Genomic DNA, 25,990 nt, shown 5'->3' on the forward strand with positions numbered 1-25,990 from the left:
ATTGCCTTCCCCTTCAAAAAGCTTTGTCCTCAAAGCTTGTTGATGAATGGACTTGTTCCCTTTTTCTGCTACGAATGGTTTTTCGTCTCAGGACAATCATCTTTGTGGATACAAGTTGATATGATCTTTGGAGTGACATATAAAATTGTCGCACAGAGGAGGGATCTGACCATCCTAAATTAACCTTTTGTGGAATCTTCTGATCACTGGAATTTTCTGATGAATAGTTATCATAGAGTTGGATTTTACAAACTTCAGTATTCTTTGGAACATATGTTTGTTGCTTGTGTTTTGAATGATATTAGTATGTAGATTGATTCGAAAGTCTACTCTTGTGATTCGGATGTCGATAAATAGTTCGTCTGGTTCGACTTTCCATTATCATTTTGGCAGCTTCCTGATTTTCTTCAGGTCCTGCCATTGTTGAGTTGTCATCATTATTTGAAATTTCCATTGCTTGAACTGCAACATCTACATAAGTTTTAACTTTCTTTGGTTTCTCATCTTCTTGAGTTATGATATTGATGGAATCGTTATTTGTTCTTTTATTTTCAACTTGAACTATTACATATGGCAACTTTGATACTTACTTTGTGAGAAATTCTTCTAATTTGTTGTTTAATGATTACTTATCATTTTTAAGTTTCTTAATTTGAGTGATTAAGTTTCTTAATTTGAGTGAGAAACTCTGATTATGATTATTTTTTTTTTGCTTGTTAAGACTAACCTACGTACCCACGGGGGATTTGAACCGGTGACCTATCGCAAGGAGCTCTGATTATGATTTTTGAGATGTAAAAGTTCCTCATTTTCTGAGTCAACTTTATTTTGGCATTTAAACTTCTCATCTTTTAAACACTTGATTTGTTCTAATAATTTTTTATTAAGGTTCTTTAAGTGTAAATTTTCCTCTTCCTTTTCTAATAAACTTTCATTGAGCTTCTCATCAAAACTTTCTTTTTCTTGTTCTAACTTTTGCTTCTTAGTTTTACACTTTTTTATTTGTGCAAGTAGTTTTTGGATATGATCTTTCAAACAAGAATTTTTGTCGTTTTTATTGGATATGGCCTCTTCAAGCTCTTTTTGCTTCTCCGATATTGAGTTTTGATTCTTTTGAAGTATTAATTTCGTAACATTTTTAAAGTCTTCTGATGAGGACATTATCGATTTTGACTTCATTGTCATGTCCCGAAATGTGATCATCTTCCCCTTATAAGGAAACATCAAAAAAAAATCCTCTATGTTTAACATGAACGCACCCAAATCCTTAAACCAAGGTTGACCAAAAATGATGTCAAACTTTCTATTATCCATAGTTACAACATGAAATTGAGATAAGTACTTATAATGATCCACTGTCACTTGTAAATCACTAATTTTATACTCTTTTTGGCCAAAAATATTTTTCCTTTCACCAATGTTTGGCTCTAGAATTAATAGCTGATTTTCCAAGATAATGTTGATGTAATTTTTATCGTTGCTTGTGCTAATAGCAATACTAATTTCTTTTCCTTGGATACTTCCTTTTAATGTAATTAATCTGTGATCCGTAACTAAAACACCATTATAGGTAAATCGTTCGTCCTTCAATTATGCTTTGGATCCCATGCTTTTTTTTGTCAATAATTTTTTCGTCAGAACCTCATATGTTCTCTCTCTCTTTTTTTAATAAGGATTTGTACTTATATATATATATATTTGTTTCCTTTTTCTAATTTTTATTTCTTCCCTTTTTTTATACAATAATCTTTCCTTTTTTTTTAAATATATTCTCTCTTTTTTTCAATTAATTATATAAATTAATTAATTATATAAATGAATTAATTATATTAATCGATTTGTATAATTTAATTAATTAATTTATACTATGTTTTTAATTTAATATGTACGATCACACCTCCCTACAAAAAGTTACGTAACTTTGACTGGCACAGAAAGAGCCCGTGTCGATGGTAGGGTGGTCGATGGACACAGTCAACGGGAGGTGTAGTGTGGGCGCAGGAACAGATGAGCAGTGGGGGCAATGGAGGGACGGGGCTTGAGGGGACTATCAGGCATAGACGACGGTAGCAAACGGGAGGCTGAGTCTGTGCAGCGACAGGGATTGGCTGTGGTCTATGTAGCGACAAAGATGGCGAAGAAGAGAGGGAATGGGAATATGTGAAAGTTGCAGTGGGAATATAGAGGAAGAGGCCAAGGGTGGGGCGGAGGAGGCATGACACAGAGCGAGTGTGGATCAGGCTATGTGGACGGGGATGTGGCACGACCAGCGTGTGAACAAGTTGACCACTGGTGCGGGTGTTTGTGCATGGGTGTGGTCAAACATCGATGGTTGTAGTCAAGCAACAATAACAAGTGAGTCGAGCTGGTTGGTTATGATGCTATGCTGGTACATCCGAGGTGGAGGGATACGCAGCACATTGTGGCGAATATGTGGCTAATAGTGGCAAAGTGTTAACATGGTTGCTATAGTGCGATGGCTAGGGGGCTGGATGGTACCCGAGATGCTTGATGTGGCACAGGGGTGAGTGTCAACAAGGTAAGGTTTTTTTTTTCTTAATGGCCAAAGCCCTGACGACGAATCCAGTAGAATGGAGAATCTCCAAGACTGGCGAAATGCCTAAATCACAATGACAACAAGGTTGACGTTAGGTTAATGGCCAAAGGCCAAATCAAATGTGGCTCTGATACCAATGTAACGAATAAGGTTCGTATATTCAAAGGAATGCTTTGATACCAATGTAATGACCAAAAGTCGTATACGCAGCAGAAATATTTAAAATACTTCGTAGACAAAGGCATCCATCATAGGATAGTAATTGTAAATTGTATATTGTATAAAAAATTGATGTAGGATGAGTACAAATGAGAATGAGGATCCTATATATATAGCCAGGTAAGTACCCTTTCACGAACAAGCATGTCTGTAGAGACATTCCTCTTTGTTTAACTAATTATTATGTAATTACAAATTATTATGATTATTATTTATTATCTATTTTTATTTATTTTTACATAATTTATGTTCATAATAGTTTTAATCTTGGCTATTGGTGCTCCAATAGAAGATTATAAGAAGAAGTCAATGGGTAGAGGGAGGACACACCAAGGCAGATACTCAATTTCTCAAGCAGATCGATTTTCTTAGTGGCTAAAGTTCGGCAAGAGAAAATCGAATCAAGGAGTGAGTTGCAAGTGGGAGAGAGAGGGCATCAACATAGTTGGAGAGTGTGGGACGAATCTAGAGGAGGCGGCACAAAGGAGGGACGCAAGTCAGCGCAGCAAAAGGGTTGACGATGCACCCACGCAATCACTGCGCATAGAGTGATGCAGAAGGGCCAACGAAAGAGGCAGGAGGTCCTCTTTGGGGTCAGAAAATTGTTGTGAAGTGTGAGAAAGTCACTAGTAAATTTCTCTCAGTGACTCTTCCTCTATTTTATCTTGTACAGAAATTATTGCTGAAGATTAATTAAAAAAACCCTCATCTACTGCACTGGTTTTCCCACATTGGGGTTTTCTGGGGACAATTGTCCAAAAATAACTGTGTCACTGTGGTTATATATGCTAGTATTTTCCTTATATTTATTTTCCGCAAAATTTTATTTGTGAAGGCTGCAGTGTGTATTTTGATATTTTTCGTAGAAAATTGCAAATAATTTGTTTAAGTAATTTAAAAAATAGAAGAAATGTTATTAGTTACTGCAGTAGGATTCGGGATCACCAAATTTTCACAAGATTCGTAGGTTCCGATGGGTATGATCAGGAACTTGTGTGGCTGCTCCCAGCCCATCTTGTGACCGATCTGCTCTCCCAATCTGGGTATGTCCATCCCAATGGCATGCCTGACATCCTCGTCAAGGAATCTCCCTATTAGTAGCACTCCCTTAGTTTGCAGTGCAACCCCACACACTACTGCATATAACTAGGTATCTTGGTGTCCCCTCACATATAGCTGCACCCAGTCGCACATCTTTGTACATCACCGAACCCTGCTACATGCTACTACATCATCCTGGTTCAACTGGTATCCCTCTTGTATCGATGTGTTCGTGACTCTATGAGGTAATGTACTGTGATACGAACCGCTCCTCTGACAACCTGGTGTGACACTACGCACCACTATGCACCACCGCACATCTCCGTGCTCCACTGCATATCGTTGTGCACCATTGCATGCCCCTATACACCCCTGGCTGCAATGGTCTAAAACTATGTCTGTAAGTATCAACCATCATCCTATCAGTACCATCGTATCCACCCTCTCATCTCCATACTCTCGGATGAGTGGACCTCCCCTCCTAATCCTACCTGAGAGATCTGACAAGAAAATCTCCTTATGTGCCTATGGTGTTGTCACTAGGGTGTTGCTCCTTGGTGACCACAGTGCCCCATATATCCATGGGGAATCCTACTCTCCATATGAGGAACTATCCGAAGGCCTGCTGATGCCACCTCCTCTAACAACCTCTTGCCAGGGTACATTGATCATCCAATGACCCCATGCATGGCCAACATGCCAAGACGACTCACAGAGTCTGTCGGCTATCCTATCAGCCCAACCTATCACTAGTGTTGTATAGAACTCCGATGGGAATATGAAAATGGGGGTGAGTCTAATCATCGGATCCACCATCATGCTAGTACCATGACTAACCCAATCCATGAAGTGATGGGGAGTCCCACCTGGATCCCAACGATGATCTAGCCCTCGAGCCCCTCTGGCAAACCATAGCCCCTGCTAAACTATGCTACTGACCATGGATGTATGCAAGAACCTAGCCAACTCCACCAAACCAACTTAATACTTCTAGCCACCCAACCCCATGAGGGATCAAATGCAAGAACCCACGAGTACGTAACAAATCTATCATGTGAGTGTTGCGCCCTCATAACTCATGTCGCCTCGTCTCACTAGCCCAATCAAATATACAATCTCTCTACGTAACTCAGCCACTCTCCCTCCAACGTGCACAGGCAAACTGATATTGCTACAGGCCCCATCTACGTAAGTCTGAAGAGAGCTACAGACTAGAAGTACTACAGCTCTTGTGAAAATTTGGATGCCCAAATTCCTCCTGCAACAACTAATTACGTTTCTCCTATTTGTTAATTATTGAACAAAATTATTTATTGTTTCCTACAATGAACACTGAAATGAATACACTGCAGTCTTCACCATTTAAATAAAATGCGGAAACAAGAAATTGAACAAGAAAGAAATACAACACATCTACAAAGTTATTTTTGGACAAATGTCCCCAGAAAAACCTAATGCGAGAAAATCGGTGCAGCAGCTCTGAGGGTTTTATTATTATGCAGTAGTAATTTCTGAATACAATCTCTAGATGCCTTCCCGACAATCCAGTTACAGAGAATATCACTGACAGAGAGATAAGTGAGGTTACCTCACACCATCACTGGAAATCCTGGCTGATCCAGCCATTGAATGAACTCACCTTGGTTGCCTCTGTGCAGTCACTGTGTCAGCCTAGCATCACGCCCTCTGGGGACAGCGTCACCCCTTTCGCTGATCGATTTGCTACCCAGGAACTTCGAATTGCACCCCCAATCTCACACCCCGGCTTCCGACTTCTGCAATCAATTCCTTCAGCAAATTTTCAAATTCCCTCTTGGCTTCTGCGCTGCCTCTATGTGGCCCTGCGTGGTTTTGAGTCAACCTCTCTGGATCTACGCTACCTCTGCTGGCTCTTTCTCTCTCTCTTCTCTACTGAGTATTCTCTGACCAGGAAAGATTTTCCTTCGAATACTATCCCTACCCCTCACTGCAAAAGATCACTATCAAAAATCTCTTTAGCAGCTACTCTGCTTCAGAAAATCAAACTTCTAAAATCCCCTCTGTGTATTCTCCAAGTGCCCCTCAAGCCTCTTCTTATATCTTTCTATTGGACAAGCAACGACCCAGATTAACTTCTAATCAACGGCTTATATCATTTTGGCTTGATCCTCATCTTCTAGAAGTTACACCCACAGTTAGATTAATACCCTTTAATTATTTTAATTTCCTAAGTTTAGACTTAGGGTCCCATTAAAAATAATTAATTGTTTTAATAAAACTATCTCTAGGTGGAATTTCCCAAAACGATTTCTGGGTATTGGAGGATGCATGTGTTTAAGCCTCCCTGCAAATTTTGAGACTTAGAGTACATCCGATGCTACCAAAAATCAACACTCCCTCTTAGCGAGGAATGTGCTCTAGCAATGCGCCCTGCTGAAGCATCACTCTGTTCTGTAACATCTCCTTCTGTGTTGCTGATGTCTGACATCATGTCCACCAACTACTGCGCAAATGTTGCATTTGTACTACTGCTGACCCTGCCACTGTCATCACTACATCCGTACTCCAACTCCCCCTTAAAATTACATCCATGCTACTATTGACCCTGCCACTGCCAACTCTAAATTTGAACTGCGGCCTTCTCCAACGGTTGTTGTCACTGCATCAGCAATGGAAAAGCATCCCAAATTACTGAACTAGTGCTCAGTATGATGCATCTCATTGCTGGAGTTCTGACTGCTGCTAGTCTCTGTGTTGACCCTCTGAAGCCTCTGCGTTGTTGTTGACCTCTGCTCTGTGCCATCTGCACTGCTACCAACTCAGCTCTGCGTTGCTCAGTCTCTGGCTACTAGCCACTGCAATTGTCACTCTGGCACTCCTCTGTACCAACTGACACTGGTCCATCCTACTACTACTGATCTGGGCTCCCTTAGCAAGGAATTGATCCAAGAGGTGGGCTCCTCAAGAATCCTGCCCATCTACAGTCCTTTCAAACTATAGTTCTAAATCACCCCACCTCCCTCCTAGAGATGTCTGGGTTGTCATGGCGAACTCCTCCACCTCGATCCTCGCGGCTGCCACCTTTGGATCATGCTTCTCATCTTTGTCCTTCTTCCTGAGAGGACATTGTATTGCTTAGTAACCGAATTCACCACACCTGAAGCATTTGATCTTCAAAGTATCTTTCTTCTTCTTTCGCTGCTACTGCTGCCCCTTGGATGCAAGGGCTACATTCTCTTCCTCTTCCTTGGGCTTTGACCCACTGCTGCTACTTCTGTCAAGTTTACACTTGACCAAGTCTCTCCTCAACTCCTCTTGCTTAAGAGCTACCCACATTTCATCCCATTTTGGCAAAGTCGCCTTGCCCAAGATGCTCTGGACAAAGACTTGCCACTCCTCATATACTGAATTTAGGCCTAGTCTTACCATCTCGGAACCTTGAGGTGTTGACCCCACAGCTGCCAGTTCGTCTCGATTCTCCTGAAGCTTAGTGAGGAATGGATCAATGTGTTCCCCCTTCTGCATCTGCAGATATCTCATCTTCTGCTCTAAGTACATCTTTCACTGCTCGGAAGATCCTTGATACAGCGTCGATAATGCCTCCCACCTCCTTGGCAATGTCTCTGCCAGCGATGTGATAGACTATATGATCCTTCACTCCGTCGAGGATCGTTCTTTTGGTCTTCGCCAGTTCCCCCTTGTACTTCTTGAGCAAATCTAGATCCGCGTGCTCATCCACCATGTTGTCGACGTAGACTTTGAGAAAATGCTCATCCAGAAGGCATGACATCCTTGCCTTCCAGATCACATAGTTGGATGCACCATCCAACCTATCCTGATCTCTCAATCCACTGGTTGTCATCTCTGCCAATCGAAAAAGTCGAATGACCTCCTCTCTCCCGCTGTTGCTTAGCAAATGAGAATTCGAATTCCCTAGCTAGGAATTTTCTGAGGAAGAAATTCCCTCAAGTGTCTCCTCTTCATTCTGACATCTTTTTGCCTAGCAACTATTACGATATTCCGACACATAGGATATAGTTAAGTTCAACTTGGTCTAGCATAGAGTTAGGTTAGAGTTAGGTAAAGTGTGTTTCTTTACCGTTGTACATTTTGTAACTTACAATCCGACGGTCACGATATGTAGTGATCCGACGGTTCACTCTCACCTCGGTATTACCGACACTTGATCCGTGGCTTGACACCCGATTGGTCCATGAGTTCTATTTAAAGCGCATGGAGGGTCATTGTTCGGGTAATCCGTGCATGAGAGAAGCTTATGTAAATTTTCATTCTTTGATTAATAAATTGCCTGTAGTACCCACGTTGGGACAGGCCGTGGACTGTTTCCCTCCTTGCACTCTGAGGGTTTTAACCACGTCAAAAATACTGGTGTATTGATTTGAGATCTGGTTGTGAGCGGTGTCCTTTTGGTATTCTTTCTGTGGAACTTACCCTGTAAATTCCTACATGGTATCAGAGCTATTTGAGGGCCGCGTCCATTGGTGATCCAAATCTGAAGCCGATAGAACTGCATGCGGCTGTCGTTTCCTAGATCTGTTGTTTCTGACTGCTTTCGGGCCGAGAGGACTGCTCTGTTGCGTTCGGAGCATCTGTTCCAGTGAGGAACCCCTTTCGTTTCATGCGAAAAGGTTTCCGGTAGCCCTAGCTGCGTCATTTTTCAGATCGGGAGGTATACAGTGTTTTTTTTTTGCAGTTTACTGTTAATTTCTCTCTGCTTATTTCGGTCTCAGTTTATTTAGCCTTTTTTTAAACCGGATCTATACCTTTCATTTCTACGTATGCTCTTTGCCCTGCGACTCTGTGCGATCTGGGCAAATCAGAAACAGAAAGGAAGGATTTTTCTCATGCGTATGCTCTTTTCCCTGCACCTTAGTGTGATCTCGGAAAATCAGAAACATTGAGAAAAATATTTAGTTTTTCGGCTAAAGCTAACCTTGAGATTTTTTTAAAAAATTTCTAGTTTTTTGGCTAAAGCTAACTTCGAGCCGCAAGGTTCGTTTTTCTTTGCATATTCGTGTTGGGTTTTGTGTTTTGTAGGGAAAAAGAGCTTTCTCAAGGCAAGCACGCAAACCGAGGCCCCCCCCCCTCTCTCTCTCTCTCTCTCTCTCTCTCAAATTTTTTGTATAGATCAATTGGTTCAAAGCTATTTTTAGAGAGTAGAGGTCTTGGGTTCAAGTCTCCATTTTGTGGGGGCGGATTTTTTCATTCCCGCACATTCGCGCACTTTGCCGGCAACGTCAACAATTTTTTTTCAAAAAGCCATAACTTCTTCATCCGGAAGCCTTTTTCAGAGCCGTTTTTTTTAAAACCGCCTATTTTTTCGAGATCTATCCGTTGGTACACTTACTTTCAGCATCTTCAGCTTCAGTTTTTTTTTAAAATGGAAAGTCCATGCCAAGTCATTCTTGACAGCACTAACTACTTCCAATGGGTAGAATACATGGAAGATTTACTTAGAAGTAAAGGTCTCTTCAGAATAGCCACAAACCAAGAGAAAAAACCAACAGATGAAGACAAGGCGGCAAAATGGGAAAATAGACAAGATCAAGCACGTGGTTTGATAGGGATGTCTATTTCTCCTGATCTTAGATTCCACATTGCAGGACTTGAGACTCCTCATGAAGCATTAGAAAAACTTGCTAAAGTTTTTGGGATTAAAAATGAAATTAGATCCCATCAACTTGAAAATGAGCTGCTTACTTTGGATCCTAATAATTTTTCTTGCATTGAAGATTTCTTGTCCAAATTCAAGACCCTTAGATATCTCTTGGAAGGTGTTAAAGTTAAGAAAGATGATGGTAACCTTATTTATTCCATCCTTACTAAGTTAGGACCAGCCTACTCTGTATTTGTTTCCACTTTCCATTCTACAAGGGAAGCTTTCATTTGTCAAGGACAAGACTACAAGGCCCCTTCCTTTGACTCCTTTTGTGATTCCTTAATAAGAGAACAAGAAAAACTCTTACACCTTGGTCTTCTTAATCTTGGAAACTCTTCCACGAAAGCGTTAGCCGCCCAGCAACACCCAAATTCAAAGAATCCTAAGAAGTCATATCCTCAAAAGAATGGTCCTAAACCATCTCAGCCTCAAAATGAAAGATCATTTCAGCAAAATGATAAGACCAATAAAAACAAATGGAAGAAGACTGATAGACATTGTAACTTTTGTAATCGAGATGGCCACTTAGAATCTAAATGCTTTAAGAAGATGGAAGCCTTGGAAGCCGCAATGAAGAAACATAACATCCATCTGGAGCCTACTTCAACTTCAACTTCCGGAACGGCACTTTCTGCATGTCATCGTCAATCATCTCAGTCTGGTTATGCATTAAATGTATCTTCTTCTTCTTCTCATTCTCATGAGTGGCTCATTGATTCTGGAGCCTCTTGTCACATGGCCAAAAACCAAGCCATGTTTTCTTCTTTAAATGATTGTAACACCAAAAATATATATATTGGTGATGATAGATCTCTTAATGTTGTAGGGACTGGAACTGTTCATCTAGACAATGGTCAGTTCAATGATGTATTATGTGTTCCAAACTTATCCTGCAACCTTCTATCTGTCTATCAGATAACTCATTCAGGTGAAGGTAAAATTGTTGAATTTTCACCTCATGATGTTGTAATCAAGGATCTAAAAGATCCTAAACAGATTCTAGCTACTGGTCTTGCTGATGATTCCAAAAGGTTGTATAAGTTTCACAACTTTGGGTCATCCCATCTTCCCTCAGTATTTGTTGCTCATAATGATGAAGTGAGCAAACTTTGGCATGAGCGGTTTGGTCACTTAAACTATCGCTCCCTTCAGCATCTATGTAAAGAAAATATGGTGACAGGTCTTCCTATGGTATCTTGCAAAGATGGTGTTTGTTCCGGATGTGTACTCGGAAAACATCATCGGGACAGTTTTGACAAACGTGCCTCTTGGCACGCCTCAGCCCCTTTACAGCTTGTGCACAGTGATTTATGTGGTCCTCTTCCTGTTGCTTCATTCTCTGGCTGCAAGTACTTCTTAACTTTCATTGATGATTTCTCCAGACGCACTTGGGTATACTTCTTAAAACTCAAGAGCGAAGTATTTACCACTTTTTTGGCCTTCAAAGCATTTGTTGAAAAACAATCTGGACATCAAATTCTTAAGCTAAGAACTGATAATGGTGGAGAATATGTTAAAAACGCATTCATCAACTTTTGCACCGAAAATGGAATTCAAATGCAACATACTGTTCCATACACTCCACAACAAAATGGTGTAGCTGAAAGGAAAAATCGCACCTTAAAGGAAATGGCTAATTGTATGCTGCAATCTAAAGGACTCAGTCTTAGTTTTTGGGCCGAAGCAATTAATTGTGCAAATTATATAATCAATCGCACTCCTACTAAGGTTCTAGAGAATATCACTCCAGAAGAAGCTTGGAGTTCCATTAAACCAGATGTAAGTCACTTTCGTGTGTTTGGAAGTGAAGCATGGGCCCATATTCCAGATGAAAAGCATAAAGCTTTAGAACCTAAGAGTGAGAAATGTACTTTTGTTGGATATTCTGAAGATGTAAAAGGTTATAGACTTATTCCATTTAAGTCCAAAAATGTTATCATTAGAAGAGATGTAAAATTTGATGAAAATAAATCGGCCTGCGAGCCTAGTCCGGCGGATGTGCCACCTCTTCCTATCTCTTCTATCTTTGAAAACATTTCTTCTTCTGATGATGAAAGCGAGGATGATAATCCTCCCCCACCTTCTCAGGATCCTCAACTTCCAAGATGGGTCCGTGCTACTCGGGATGCAGCAGGTGATCTTGCCGGTGATCCTACAGATCAGCGACGTACACGTTCTCAGTTTGAAAGAGCCTCTTCTTTACTGGCTCAAGCTCCAGTAAATCATGATCCTGACACTTTTGCAGAAGCTTCAGGCCATCCACATTGGGAAGCAGCTATGAATGAAGAATATCATTCATTGATGACAAATGATACATGGGATCTTGTTCCTCTACCAAAGGGACGCAAACTTGTTAGATGCAAATGGGTTTACAGAACCAAGTATGGACCAGATGGGAAAGTTGATAAACATAAAGCTCGTCTAGTTGCTAAGGGCTTTTCACAGGTTGAAGGCATTGACTACACTGAAACCTTCTCTCCAGTTGCCAAAATGAACTCTATCCGCCTTGTTCTTTCCCTTGCTGCCTCTTTAAAATGGGAAGTCCATCAAATGGATGTTAAATCTGCCTTCTTGCATGGGGACTTGCAGGAAGAAATCTATATGGAACAACCCATTGGCTTCATACAAACAGACTCCAGCCTCGTTTGTCGACTTAAGAAATCCCTTTATGGCCTCAAGCAAGCTCCTCGGGCTTGGTATGCCAAAATGGATAGCTTTCTTTTAGAATCTGGCTTTTCTAGGTGTCATTCTGACAATACTGTCTACACCAAGAAAGTGGGCAACTCTCTTATCATCCTTGTTCTTTATGTTGATGATCTTATTCTTACTGGTAGTGATCCCAACCTTATAAACCATGTGAAGTCCAGCCTTAAAAAGAAATTTGAAATGACAGACTTAGGACACTTACACTATTTTCTCGGTCTTCAAGTCTTGCAATCCCAAGAGGGTATTTTCCTTTCCCAGTCCAAGTATGCTTGTGATATTCTTCGTCATTTTCACATGGAAGACTGTAAGCCAGCCCCTTCTCCCTTTCAGTCTGGAGTCAAACTTTCAGTCTCTTGTACTTCTCCTGAAGTTGATGCTACCTTATACCGTCAACTTGTCGGAAAACTCTTGTATTTAACCCATACTCGTCCTGATCTTTCCTTTGCTGTTGGCCTTGTTGCTCGTTTTATGCAAAACCCCCGTGAAAGTCATTGGAAAGCAGCTAAAAGAATACTTCGTTATGTTCGAGGTACAGTACAGTTTGGGATTCATTACAGTGCCAAAGCAGCTCCTCTGTTAGTTGGTTTCACTGATTCTGATTGGGCTGGTGACCTTGATGATCGGAAGTCTACTGCCGGTTATGTCTTCACTCTTGGTTCAGGACCTATTACATGGGCTTGTAAGAAACAGGCTGCCATTTCTCTTTCGTCAGCAGAAGCAGAGTATCGTGGTGTCGTGGAAGCTAGTAAGAAAGCCTTGTGGCTTCGTCAGATCCTATCAGAGTTTGGCTTTGAGCAGCAGCATCCAACCACACTTTGGTGTGATAATCAAAGTGCCATTCAGCTATGCAAAGATCCAGTCCAGCATCAGCGCAGCAAACACATTGAACTACACATGCACTTCATCAGAAAGCTCATTCATGACCATGTTCTTGAAGTGCAATATTGTCCAACAGATGATCAGGTTGCAGACATCTTCACAAAGGCTCTCACAGAGGCGAAGTTCACTAAAATTCGATATATGCTTGGAGTTCAGGAAGTTGTCACTAAAGGGGGATAGGCTCTAGTGCCTCCTTCCTTCTCCTATTGTGTCATATTTGTAAATCCTTCAATCCTATCCCAAGTTGTTCTTAAGGGGGGATGTTAGGATATTCCGACACATAGGATATAGTTAAGTTCAACTTGGTCTAGCATAGAGTTAGGTTAGAGTTAGGTAAAGTGTGTTTCTTTACCGTTGTACATTTTGTAACTTACAATCCGACGGTCACGATATGTAGTGATCCGACGGTTCACTCTCACCTCGGTATTACCGACACTTGATCCGTGGCTTGACACCCGATTGGTCCATGAGTTCTATTTAAAGCGCATGGAGGGTCATTGTTCGGGTAATCCGTGCATGAGAGAAGCTTATGTAAATTTTCATTCTTTGATTAATAAATTGCCTGTAGTACCCACGTTGGGACAGGCCATGGACTGTTTCCCTCCTTGCACTCTGAGGGTTTTAACCACGTCAAAAATACTGGTGTATTGATTTGAGATCTGGTTGTGAGCGGTGTCCTTTTGGTATTCTTTCTGTGGAACTTACCCTGTAAATTCCTACAGCAACTGCCTACAAAAGACTATGTCACACCAGAAAACCCCTCTTCGTTGAAGCTTTTGCAACGCCACTCCCTCAGCCTCTAACAAATCTCGATCTTGAAATCCTACCTCTTTGTCTACTCACTCAGAGAGAGATTTACCACGAAAATCTTGGCCTCCTGGCCTAAACTGCACAAACCCTCAAGGGATTCGAATTGTTGCCTCTGCTGGAATTTCGAACTCCCTTCCTCCTTCAGTGCTAGGCTCTTCCAGCACTGTTCTCTTGTTTCACCTATTGCTCTGATACCATGTGAAAATTTGGATGCCCAAATTCCTACTACAGCAACTGATTACGTTTCTCCTATTTGTTAATTACTGAACAAAATTATTTACTATTTCCTACAGTAAACACTGAAACGAATACACTACAGCCTTCACCATTTAAATAAAATGTGAAAACAAGAAACTAAACAAGAAAGAAATACAACACATCTACACAGTTATTTTTGGACAAATGTCCCCAAAAAAACCCAATGCGAGAATACCGGTGCAGCCTCTCTAAGGGTTTTATTATTATGCAGTGATAATTTCTGAATACAATCTTTGGATGCCTTCCTGGCAATCCAGTTACAAAGAATATCACTGACAGAGAGATAAGTGAGGTTACCTCACGCTATCACTGGAAATCTTGGTTGATCCAGCCACTGAATGAACTAACCTTAGCTACCTCTACGCAGTCACCACGTCACATCCTCTGGGGATAGCATCACCCCTTCAACTAATTGAATTTCTACCCAAGAACTTCGATTTTCACCTCCCGATCACACCCTGGCTTCCAGCTTCTGCAATCGATTCCTTCAACAAATTTTTGGATTCCCTCTCAGCTTTTGTGTTGCCTCCGCATGGCCCTGCGTGGCTTTGCGTCAGCCTCTCTAGCTTTGGACTGCCTCTGCTAGATCTCTCTCTCTCTCTCTCCTCCGTTGAGCATTCTCTGTCCGGGAAAGATTTCCCTTCGAATACTATCTCTACCCCTCACTGCATAAGATCACTATCAAAAATCTCTCTCGAAGTTGCTCTACTTTAGAACATCAAACTTTTAATCTCCCCTCTGTGTATTCTTATATCTTTCTATTGGACAACCAACGACCCAGATTAAATTCTAATCAATGGCTTAGATAATTTTGGCTTGATCCTCATCTTCTTCTAGAAGTTACACCCACATTTACATTAATACCCTTTAATTATTTTAATTTCTTAAGTTTAGACTTAGGGTCCCATTAAAAAAAATTAATTATTTTAATAAAATGGTCTCTAGGTGGAATTTCCCAAAACGATTTCTTTGTATTGGAGGATGCATGTGTCTAAGCCTCCCTGCAAATTTTGAAACTTAGAGCACATCCGATGCTACTAGAAAATTGAAATCAACAGCTTTGTTGGCCGCCTGCCCATCTATCTACTCCCCATCGATGGCAGGTGCAAAAGATGAATGCCCATCCTCCTCTACCATGGGCTGGAGCCTGGACCGGAGTCCTGAGTTGTCCCTCCACAAGTAGCTCATCGAGCATAACATCCTCATCTAGCTCACATTCCTCAAGGTTCTCTCCATGTTGATGTGGGTAGCTATCGTCTGAGAACTCCGTCGCAACTTTGGGTACCTCTGTGCCCATTAGCACCTCACTAATGGATATGTCTCCCGACACCTCCCTTATTTGTTGTGGGTTACCATCACTGGAAAACCCCGACACGGTCCTGGACACCTCATCAATGGAAACCTCTATAATGGATGGCACCTCATCAACAGTGATCACGAAATCATCAGATAGCCCTCAGAGTGTATGATCTACTCCCTCCGCTAAGGTGTCAGTCAGAGCTAGCAAAGGGATCTCCAACAATGATGACTCTCGCATCACGTTGGGTATATCAACATGCTCCTCCTGCGTGCCATCAACCTCATGCTCAATATTCCCCTCAAGGTCCTGATATCTAAAGCCAGGTCTCCACCAGCAGAAGTGCCTCCTGGTCTCACCCTTACACTGACCTCCTCTATGCTTCTTAAACGAGAAAGCCCTCCTGGTCCTAGGGTCCAACGCCTTATATTCATCAATCGTATCCATGAAGGACATCCTCAAATCTACAAGGGTGTTGAGTTTTGTCCCCTTCTCTGGTTCATCCAGAAAATGTGGCATGGTAGGTCGGCTAGGTTGGCCATGGGTATTGTTCTGCTGGACTGTGTGTGCATGTGGATGGCTTCTCTGTTGGGTATGTCTCAACGTCCCCATCATTTGTTGCATCCTCTTTAGGACCTGTTGGTTTTGCCTCCTCAACTATTGGCTCTGCCTCATCAACTCCTCCATGATCTTGCTAGCCTCCCCCACAGCTGGTCAAGATCATGCTCTGATACCACTCTAATGTTCCACATTGGAATTTTAAAAGTGATATTTAAGCAATAACACCATGTAACACAGAAAATTCAAACAAGAATTAATACTCATAAAATTTACACCAGAACTGCACCAAACTGAGCCATATTATTATCAAGAGGAGAGTACAAGTATATGGAATATGTACACCTAGGCTTGCTAAAGCAAGCTAAACAACCCCAAGTGCGAAAATATGTTGCTCGGATGTAAGAAAATGTTTTATCTTCAAGTTCTGCGCCGGCCCTGGAATTTTGCAACTGTTGGCTAAAAAGAGCCCCTATTTGAGCCCCCTAGAATGCTCAAAAAATTCTGCCAAATTACTCTTAGGCTCTCCTCCACAAACCCAGAAAAACCCAGAAAGGGTTTGGGAAAAATTTTACCACCCGCCTGGGACCCCAAATTTAAGCTCACTCCTCCCAACTGACTTTCAAATAACTCTGTTGTTTTGGTGCACCAAAACTCCTCCAAAAATTCTGCAAAATTAGGAGCATACTCCTTGATGCTAGTCCAACAAAACCCAGAAATGTTTTCAGCTAATTCTGATCTCCAGGAATTACCCAAATTTGGTGCTACATCCTCCTCTACTGGTTTTGTGTCCCCCTCAAGCTACTAGTGCAAATTGGTCCCTATTTCCACCCTTGAATCGCTGTAGAATTTTCTGCAAATTACTCGTAGAAGGTAAGAGGGAAATCCCTTTCTCAACCTTGCACAACTCAGCTAGCAACAACTCCACGAAATTATACCCAACAAAACAGCGCAACCCTAGGAATGTTGAATTTGGATCTCACTGGAGCAGCAATCTCCAGCCCTTAAACTCTCCACAAAATCTAGTCCAATATCAAGGCACTGTCTCCTAAATTCTCTCGCTGAATTTTCCCTTGAAGACCCCTCAATCAAGCAAATTGATTTCTGCCCTCTTGGAAGTTCGAACTGGCGAAAGTATAGTTGGAAATAGCCCACAATCTCCAGCAATCTCCTCTCTAATAAGCTCTAAAATTCTCTCCTAGGGTGGCGCTCTATGTCCACCGAAGAAAGAGCTGAGATTTCCACTCAGAAATCTCACACCTTGTGGGCTCCACCAATTCAACCTTTCTCTCCCTTCTTCTCCCTAGCTCAATTTTCCTAAGGGGTTTGAATTCCCCCTTTTGGGTGGCCCCCACATCCCCACTACCAATCTAATTTTCTTTTTCTTTAATGTTGGTGGCCTCCATTTCCCCGAAAATTAAGTGGGGATTCCCTCAACCCACTTTTCCTAAGTTTACATGCCAAAACATTCCCAACGCCCAAATTGCAAAAATGGGAATTCTTCTTAACAAAATTAATTTAATTGGGGACATTACAGATTTGACACCATTGTAGTGGTAGATTTGGTGCTAATAATGGCAATGACAATTCTCCGACTTCTCTACATGGTCTTTGAAAAGAATAATTTTTTTAATAAACAACCTATAACAATTTAATGCCTGGAACCAGCACAAGGGTAAAATTTCCTAAAGTAGTGATATAACCAATGTTTATTCACATCACACTTGATGAGGAATCATTCTTGATTTCGAGTATCAAATGTCTTCTCTACTTGGTCATCAGAAAGAAGAAATTTCCTAACCATCCTTTAACAATTTAATGACTGGAACAGGCACAAAGATCAAATTTCCTAAACTGATGACAGAACCATTGTCCATTCATGTCCCTTTTTCTGTCTACTAAAAAATTGAAGAAACACCAATATCCAGTTTAAATTAGAAAATACAAAGAGTCATGTCCGTCTATCTATGAAAGTAGTAATATCCATGGTGTGAAATGATTTAGAAATATGCCTGAAGTAAATGTTTTGCTGCTTTTTAGGAAGATTAAAAGAACTTGACTTCAAACAAAAAGGAATGTCTTTTAAATAACATCCAAGAAATAGCAAGGTAATCCCAAACAACTTTGATTGACCATATGATCCACAACAAGACACCCAATATTTCCCTTTTCACATAAGCACTAATAGAGAATTAGAACACTTTTCCAGAGCAATGTCTGTAGACAATATGAGGGTAAAGCAAAACACATACATCAATATCATCAGCATCAGGGCGCCTTGGTTGTTCTTTCGCCAATATATAGCGACCTGGTCTTTCCTTGTCATCCAAGAATATCTGCCACATTCTGAGTAGGATCACAGAAAAAAGTATTTATTATTTCAAAAAAAAAATATAATCCACGCATATTTGGCCAATTTCACCATGCTCACCATGCCCAACAGTGCACAGCATACCAGCAAAAAAGTTTGAGGCATGATTTTACCATACCTGGGGTAGCATCTGAAAACAGCGCCAGAAGTTAATGGTTTCATCGAGTAAACCACAGTGAAAGTCCTGTAGACAATGTAACTAATAAGAAAAGTGCAATATGCAGTGAAAGGTATCAACCACTCATTCTACCATTCTTCTCATTTACATTTGGGAGCAAATTCTACATCAGAAATACAAAATGAAGGAAAAAAAAATTGTAGCATTCCATATATCCCCATTTCACTACACCAGAAACTACATGTAAACTTCCATTACTTCTCATAATTTATGGACATGAATATAATTGGCCTCTCTCTCTCTCTCTCTCTCAATAAAGGAAATGTGGAAAGAGAAGGTAGTGTTCTAAGGCCAGCAGAAAATAAGGAAACTCTCTACAGAGAAAAACACAACTACCAAATTGAATATCAACTACAATTGAGATTCAAAGAAGGCTACCAGGTTTAGATTTTATTGTTAATGTCCACTAGTAGCCCAATAGGTCAATGACACTGCAACAAGCACAATGATATAAGTGAACGCTAACAGTGCTAAAAGCATCTTATGAAAAAAATGCAAAGTAGAAAAATAAAATAAAAGAAGCATCTCAAACAAGAACAGTAGGAGATCCAAGACACATATCCAAGAAAAAAAGCAAGAAAAGAGTATGAGACGAAATACATACAATGAGGCAGAGGAAAGCCAATAGAACTAATGACGTGCAACAACCTAGAGAATGACACTAAAGTAGAAGCCATAAACCCTAAATTTTGTTACCCAACAACTCTCCTAGCATCCAAGGTCGAAAAGATGTTGGCAATGAGATTCATACTAGCCACTAGTTGAGGACTCTAGCCACCAACATTGTAGTGGAGGCTTCACCAAGAAGCCGATTGCAACATTAAACATCTAGAACTTTAATGTAAATCATGAGTCCACAGTGAGCAATACAAGATCTGTCTCTAAGAGTATTATGACAAAAAATTTAAGCATATAGCAAAGGCAAGACATCACTAATAGTCATGCTGAGGTAACCCCAAGGAGCCATGTGATTCTCTAAACAAGAAATGATATTGTCCATGGATCTCATTGTAGATTCACATCTAAAATCAAATGATCAATAGATTCAAGGTCCTGCATATAAATTTTACAAGTGTGATACTCCCTCTTAAGGTGAGAGACATAGCTAATGGAAGGAAACTAGAGGCTGAGCTAGACAAAAGTTTTAAGTGTTAAGTTTAGGTATGTTCTATGCTTAGAGCAATTTATTTCAATTTTCATAGTTAGCTATCACATCATCATTAAAGTAAACTACAGATAGAACATAAACATAAATCGCAAAAGACAAGCCACGGAAGAGGACACAAGATGTGGCGCTAGCCAGGGACAAACCCCAACGTGGGGAAACCCTTGATCAATTCTTCTTATATGTTCTTCAATAGTTCAGCAGAGAGAGAGAGAGAGATAGTACATTTACAACTGAAGTCAACACTTTGACTTATCTAGATGAGAGCATAGATCATCTTTAAAAAGATGATACATGAGATCAGTTGAAAACATGTTGCTTCAACTAATTCTCTAAAGTGACTTCTTCACCTATTATTGTGTTGCATCTTGTCATCATACTACACCTCACCGTGCTGCACCCATCATCACAATGCTAGACCTCATGCTACTGTTGTCCCAGTGTTTAGCACTATTGTACATAGTGCCACTGCTGCACCGTGCTTATTGCTGTCCCAATGTACTTGCTGCTATCCATGCTTTAATGTGTTGTCGTTGTTCATGATTCTTCATGCTTGCAACTATTGTTGATTTGGGGTAGCATCGGATGTGCTCTAGCCACAAAATTTGGTGGAGAGGTTGGGGCACATGAGATATCCAATACCCAGAAGGGGTTTGGGTAGATTCTAAACAGATCAGAAGATATTAAAATAATTAATATTTTTAATGGATTCCCTAAGCCTAAACTTAGGGAAAATAAAATATTAATGTGTATTAATATGAATCTATGTTAGAGTGGTTCCAAAAGACATGGATCAAGCCAGATCTAATCTTAGCCGTTGATTAGGGACTTAATCTCGGTCGTTGAAATGTCAACAGGACGAGTATAAGAGGAGGCTTGAGGGTCACTTGGAGAGTACACCAGAGTGATCAATCATTCTATTCTCTAGAGCGGGGTTTGCTAAGAGAGATAGAATTAGTGATCAGGAGAGTAGTTGAGGGGCATTGAGTGCAGAGAAACAGAGAAGGCAGAGATTGTGCCGGGAGAGCAGCGCAGCAGCCAATGAGAGTGACGCAAAGCCAGCAAAGGCTCAAGCAGAGCCACGTAGAGGCAGCCAAGTGTTGCGCAGAGCACCAGTGAGGCCAGCGTGTCTAACGCAGAGGCCCAGAAAGCTGACAGAGGGCCTCTTGGAGCTGATGTAGGCCAAGAAAGGCTGACGCAGGGCCAGCGTGAGACAAAGAGGAGCTAACGCAATCCAGATTGGGCAGACACTGGGGTTGCAGAGCAGTTTTGTACTGAGGAGCTGCCGGAAGGATTTTCCGGGGTTTCAGCCAAGAGATTTCTCTCAAATTGTGAGGTATAACTGCTAAGGAAATTCTCTGTTGGTTAGGCCAGTTTCAGCACCCAGATTGTACTCTAATATTGCTTAATAAAAAAACCCTCAAATAGTTGCACCAGTTTTCCCGCATTGGGTTTTTTTGGGGACATTAGTCCAAAAATAATGGTGTCATGTGGTATGTTTTTTCTTGTTTCTTTTAGTTGTTGATCTGTAATATGTTGAGCATGCACTAGTGTTTATTTTCAGTATTTACATTGTAAATAACTTGTTAAGAAAGATAACAAGTAGGTAACAATAAATCAGATAAAGTGCATGGAGGGTTTCTAACTAAGGAAAATTAGAAACTTCAACATGGTATCAGAGCGTGATTGCAGATCACAGAAGGACTAAAAGACATCAGCCGAGCGGAGCCATAGCAGCAGAAAACAGTTGTCTCGAGGTGACAGAAGCTGTTTCTAGCAACGCAGAAGCCAAGGAAGTGTGACGCAGAGCCAGCCAAAGCACGCAGAAGAAGTCGGGAACTACGCAGAGCCTCAGAGAGGCCAGCATTGCTGACGCAGAGGCCCAGAGGGCTGACGCAGGGCATCCCAGGGCTGACGTAGACCCATCCGAGGTGACACAGAGCTAGTATGGGGCGGAGAGGGGCTAACGCAGTTCACAAAGAGGGAGTTGCTGGAGTCTAGAACGCTATAGAGATATTGCAGAGTGGAGCTAGTGAGGTATTGTAGTCAGAACAGTACCTGACAGAGCAGGGCCAGAGGAGTTGTTACCGAGGGTTTCTAGCCAAGGAACTTGGATCAATAGTGCAGTTGCACAAGACTATCAGAGTAGGGGGCATCTCGACAAGCAGCAGAAGGATTTTCAGGAGGGAAATCAGGACTCAGAGGGTGTCCAAAAGAGAACTTCCAGACGGGAAGTAGAGACTCAAAGGAGTTAAACAGAGAACTTCCAGGAGGGAAGTAGAGGAGCGTCATGGCACTACAATGGGTAAGAGACCAAGATAGACTAGACAGAGCATTGAACTTCACAGTCTGGAAGAAATCTTATCAGTGCTTGACAGGAATCGTGTCAAGAACTTCGCCTTTAAGGTTATAGCTATCCCAGTCGACCCCAATGATAACGATAAGTACGAAGAGGTGATGGCGAGGGCCAAGTGCATTATCCTTGACGGGGTCAAGGATCATGTGGTATCACATATAGTCGAGAAAGAAATGACAGTTGAGATGTGGGAGGCTCTCAAGGACCTATACCAACATACTTCTGTGCAGAGAAGAATGTTGCTTGAGAACCAGATGAGGTCGTATCAGATGAAGAAGTGTCAATTGATTGACACCTTCCTCGGAGGACTGAATGAGATCCGAGATTAGTTGACTGCTATAGGAGCAACACCGGATCAGGAGCTTATGGTGAGGACAACCCTGAATGTTGTCTCAGAAGATTGGGAAGTGTTTGTCTAGAGTATCCTGGGTAGAGGGACTCTCCTACCTTGGGACAAGATGTGGGCAGCTCTTCGCCAGGAAGAGATCAGACGACAGTCAAAGACAGGTAGCAGCAGCAAAGGGATCAAAGTTTAGCAGGAGGAGGAGGATGTGGCCCTAGCATCTGAGGGAAAGCAGGAGAAGCGGAAGAAGAAAGATCTCTCCAAGATCAAGTGCTTCCACTGTGGGGAGATGGGTCATTATGCGACCCAGTGCCCAACGAAGAAGAATAAGGGAGAGTCTTTTGAGACTAAGGCAGCGCCAACACGGGCATAGAAGGAAGTTTTAACAAACGATGATTGTGCCATGAGTGCATGCGCACCACTTGAGCGGAAGTGGGGAGACATTGAGCTGTAATCAGGCAGACTACAGGTGATGAGGGGCAGGATCCTTGAGGTAACTAGCCTCTTGGATTAGATCTTGCTACAGGAGCCCCAACACAGGACTGGCTGAGTAGGTAGAGACAGATGTGGATGGAGTGGCAGAGAGAGCTACAGTGTAGGAGTCCCAAGACAGTGCAGAGCTAGCAAGCTGCAGCAGTGCGAGAGGCACAGTAGTGTTGCACTAGTGCAGGAAGGCACAACGAGGTGTGCAACGATGCGAGATGCAAGGAGCTGTTGCAGCAGCACAGAGGTCAGAGAGAGAGCACTTGTCAGCGGCAGAGGGAGCTTCAGCATCAATTGGTGTTTCTAGCCCAACAGGGAGATCAGTTGGGAGATCAGTTACTTACTTCTCAGTAACTGAGTTGCAGTGCAGTAGTGGGCAACACGATGCAACATGATGAGAGGAGGTGCAGTGCAAATGCAGTGCTGGGAGGAAGGACCAGCAGCAGCACGGATGCAGAGGGAGTTGTTGTACAGATGTAGCAGTGGCAGTGGCAGAACCATGGGCAGCAGTACAGGAGGTAGCAGTGCAGAGGATGTTGGGCAGGAAGGCCTAGCATCAATACAGGTACTAATGTTGGATGCTCAGAGTAATACCCAGTGAGGAGTATTGCTAGAGCACAGTCCTCACTAAGAGGGAGTGTTGATTTGGGGTAGCATCAAATGTGCTCTAGCCACAAAATTTGGTGGAGAGGTAGGGGCACATGAGATCTCCAATACCTAGAAAGGGTTTGGGCAGATTCTAAACAGATCGGGAGATATTAAAATAATTAATATTTTTAATGGAGTCCCTAAGTCTAAACTTAGGGAAAATAAAATATTAATGTGTATTAATATGAATCTTTGTTAGAGTGGTCCAAAAGACATGGATCAAGCCAGATCTAATCTTAGCCATTGATTAGGGACTTAATCTCGGTCGTTGAGATGTCAACAGGAAAAGTATAAGAGGAGGCTTGAGGGTCACTTGGAGAGTACACCAGAGTGATCAGTCATTCTATTCTCTAGAGAGGGGTTTGCTAAGAGAGATAGAATCAGAGATCGGCAAAGCAGCTGAGGGGCATTGAGTGCAGAGAAACAGAGAAGGCAGAGATTGTGCCAGAAGAGCAGTGCAGCAGCCAAGAACAGTGACGCAGAGCCAGCATGGGCTCACGCAGGGCCACGCAGAGGCAGCGAAGTGTTGCGTAGAGCACCAAAGAGGCCAACGTGTCTTACGTAGAGGCCCGGAAAGCTGACGCAGGGCCTCCTGGGGCAGACCCAGGCCAAGAAAGGTTGACACAGGGCCAACGTGAGACAGAGAGGAGCTGACGCAGTCCAGATTAGGCAGACGCTGGGGTTGCAGAGCAGTATTGTGCTGAGGAGTTGCCGGAAGGATTTTCCGGGGTTTCAGCCAGGAGATTTCTCTCAAACTGTGAGGTATAACTGCTAAGGAAATTATCTGTTGGGTAGGCCAGTTTCGACACCCAGATTGTACTCTGATATTGCTTAATAAGAAAACCTTCAGATAGTTGCTTCCTGCATTGGGATTTTCCAGGGACATTAGTCCAAAAATAATGGCGTCAGTTTGTTCTTGTTTCTTTTAGTTGTTGATCTGTAATATGTTGAGCATGCACTAGTGTTTATTTTCAGTATTTACATTGTAAATAACTTGTTATGAAAGATAACAAGTAGGTAGGAATAAATCAGATAAAGTGCATGGAGGGTTTCTAACTAAGGAAAATTAGAAACTTCAACAGTTGTCCCATGTTACAGCTGTCCTATGTATAAGCTTGCCGTATTTTAACTGCTGCATGTAGCATCCAACCATGTAGCTGCATCATACATAGTGTTGTACTATGCATCATATCATTCTGCACCCCTTTTACATTATGTTGATAGCACTGAGCTATACTATGCCGTTGTCCCATAATATGTCCAGCAACACTGAGTTATCAACCTGCCCAAATAGTCTACAATTAGGCCATGATGTCACCTACAGCAATGTGGTATTATGACAGCAGTTAAAGTGACTGCAACTAGGTCTCTTTGAGCTATGAATAAGAGTCTTCACAAGACTGCTAATGGACCTCTCTTAACAGCGGATTGGGGCTACCACTCAAACTGTATATAGAGCTTATATTCCATTGCTGATCAGTGCTCCTTTTGCTACAGATATGGCTTCTCCATAACTGTGAATAAGGGCATTCATGACAGCAGATAGAGTTCCCTTTTGTCTGCAAATTTAGGCCTTCCTTAATTGTGGAATATGAGCCTCTATATAACTGTGGCCAGAACTCTTCTTTAGCCTCCTTATGATAGCGTATAGGTCTCCTCTAATCTGTGGCTAGGACTAGCTTTAGAGCTGTGGCTAGGGCTTGATATGATAGTGGCTAGGTCTTCTTGAGATCTTGGATAGGCCTCCTCTATACAACGTATAGGAGCCTTTCTTCAACTGCAAATATATGGCTGCATTAGACCTTCTTTTGTTGTGGCTAGGGCATGACTAGATCCCCTTCAATTGCGGCTAGGTGTTCCTCCCTTCAACTATGTCTAGGGCACCTTGATTTGTTGCGTATAGAACCCTTTCTTGACTACGGCCAAATTGTCTTCTTGCATGACTGTGATTAGGGTTGTGTATAAGACTCTTCCATGATGCTCCATGACTGCATCTAGATCTCATTAGGGCAGCGAATTAGTCTCCTCTATGGCAACGTATAGATCTCTTACCTGCAAGATGATCTCCTCATAAGACTGCGGCTAGGGCATCTTAGGTTCAGCGTCTAGGGCTTCTCCCTCTAGATCTCTCTAGCCACCAAACCCAAAACAAGTGGAGAGAGATCATGAGTGAAGTGAGTGTAAGAAATGACTCTCAAGTCATCTCCTTTTATACTAAAACGTTGAGCACTTGTGGGGTTTATTTGGTTGCTGGCCGACCTTGACGATTTGTCCAATAACACAAATAAATTCATATCTCCATGAATACTTATCGGAATCGGATGATCTTTAGATCAATCCTACACCTCTCGATGAGAGGGATCCAAGAAAAATATCAGTTTCCATAAATAAGATGACCCACATGGAGGTTGGCCCTAGTTGCCAAATTTAACATTAAGTTATAAGACAGTGGTAGTGGTGAA

General features: G+C 42.0%; 1 protein-coding gene across 1 annotated transcript in view; it reads right to left on the bottom strand.

Annotated features, from left to right (window-relative positions):
- LOC149182377 (DUF1995 domain protein, putative (DUF1995)) overlaps positions 1-25,990 on the bottom strand; it is a 383,913-nt gene that overhangs the window by 72,749 nt on the left and 285,174 nt on the right. Inside the window, exons 7-8 of the mRNA XM_089418500.1 lie at positions 18,474-18,539; positions 18,237-18,330 (exon numbers count right to left, since the gene is read on the bottom strand). Coding sequence (XP_089274626.1) covers positions 18,237-18,330; positions 18,474-18,539 — 160 coding nt within the window. The remainder of the gene's footprint in view (positions 1-18,236; positions 18,331-18,473; positions 18,540-25,990) is intronic.

The sequence above is a fragment of the Pinus tabuliformis genome, chromosome 3_2 (assembly GCF_031772625.1).
Source record: "Pinus tabuliformis cultivar Carrire ecotype Pingquan chromosome 3_2, CPIR1, whole genome shotgun sequence".
NCBI lineage: Eukaryota > Viridiplantae > Streptophyta > Pinopsida > Pinales > Pinaceae > Pinus > Pinus tabuliformis.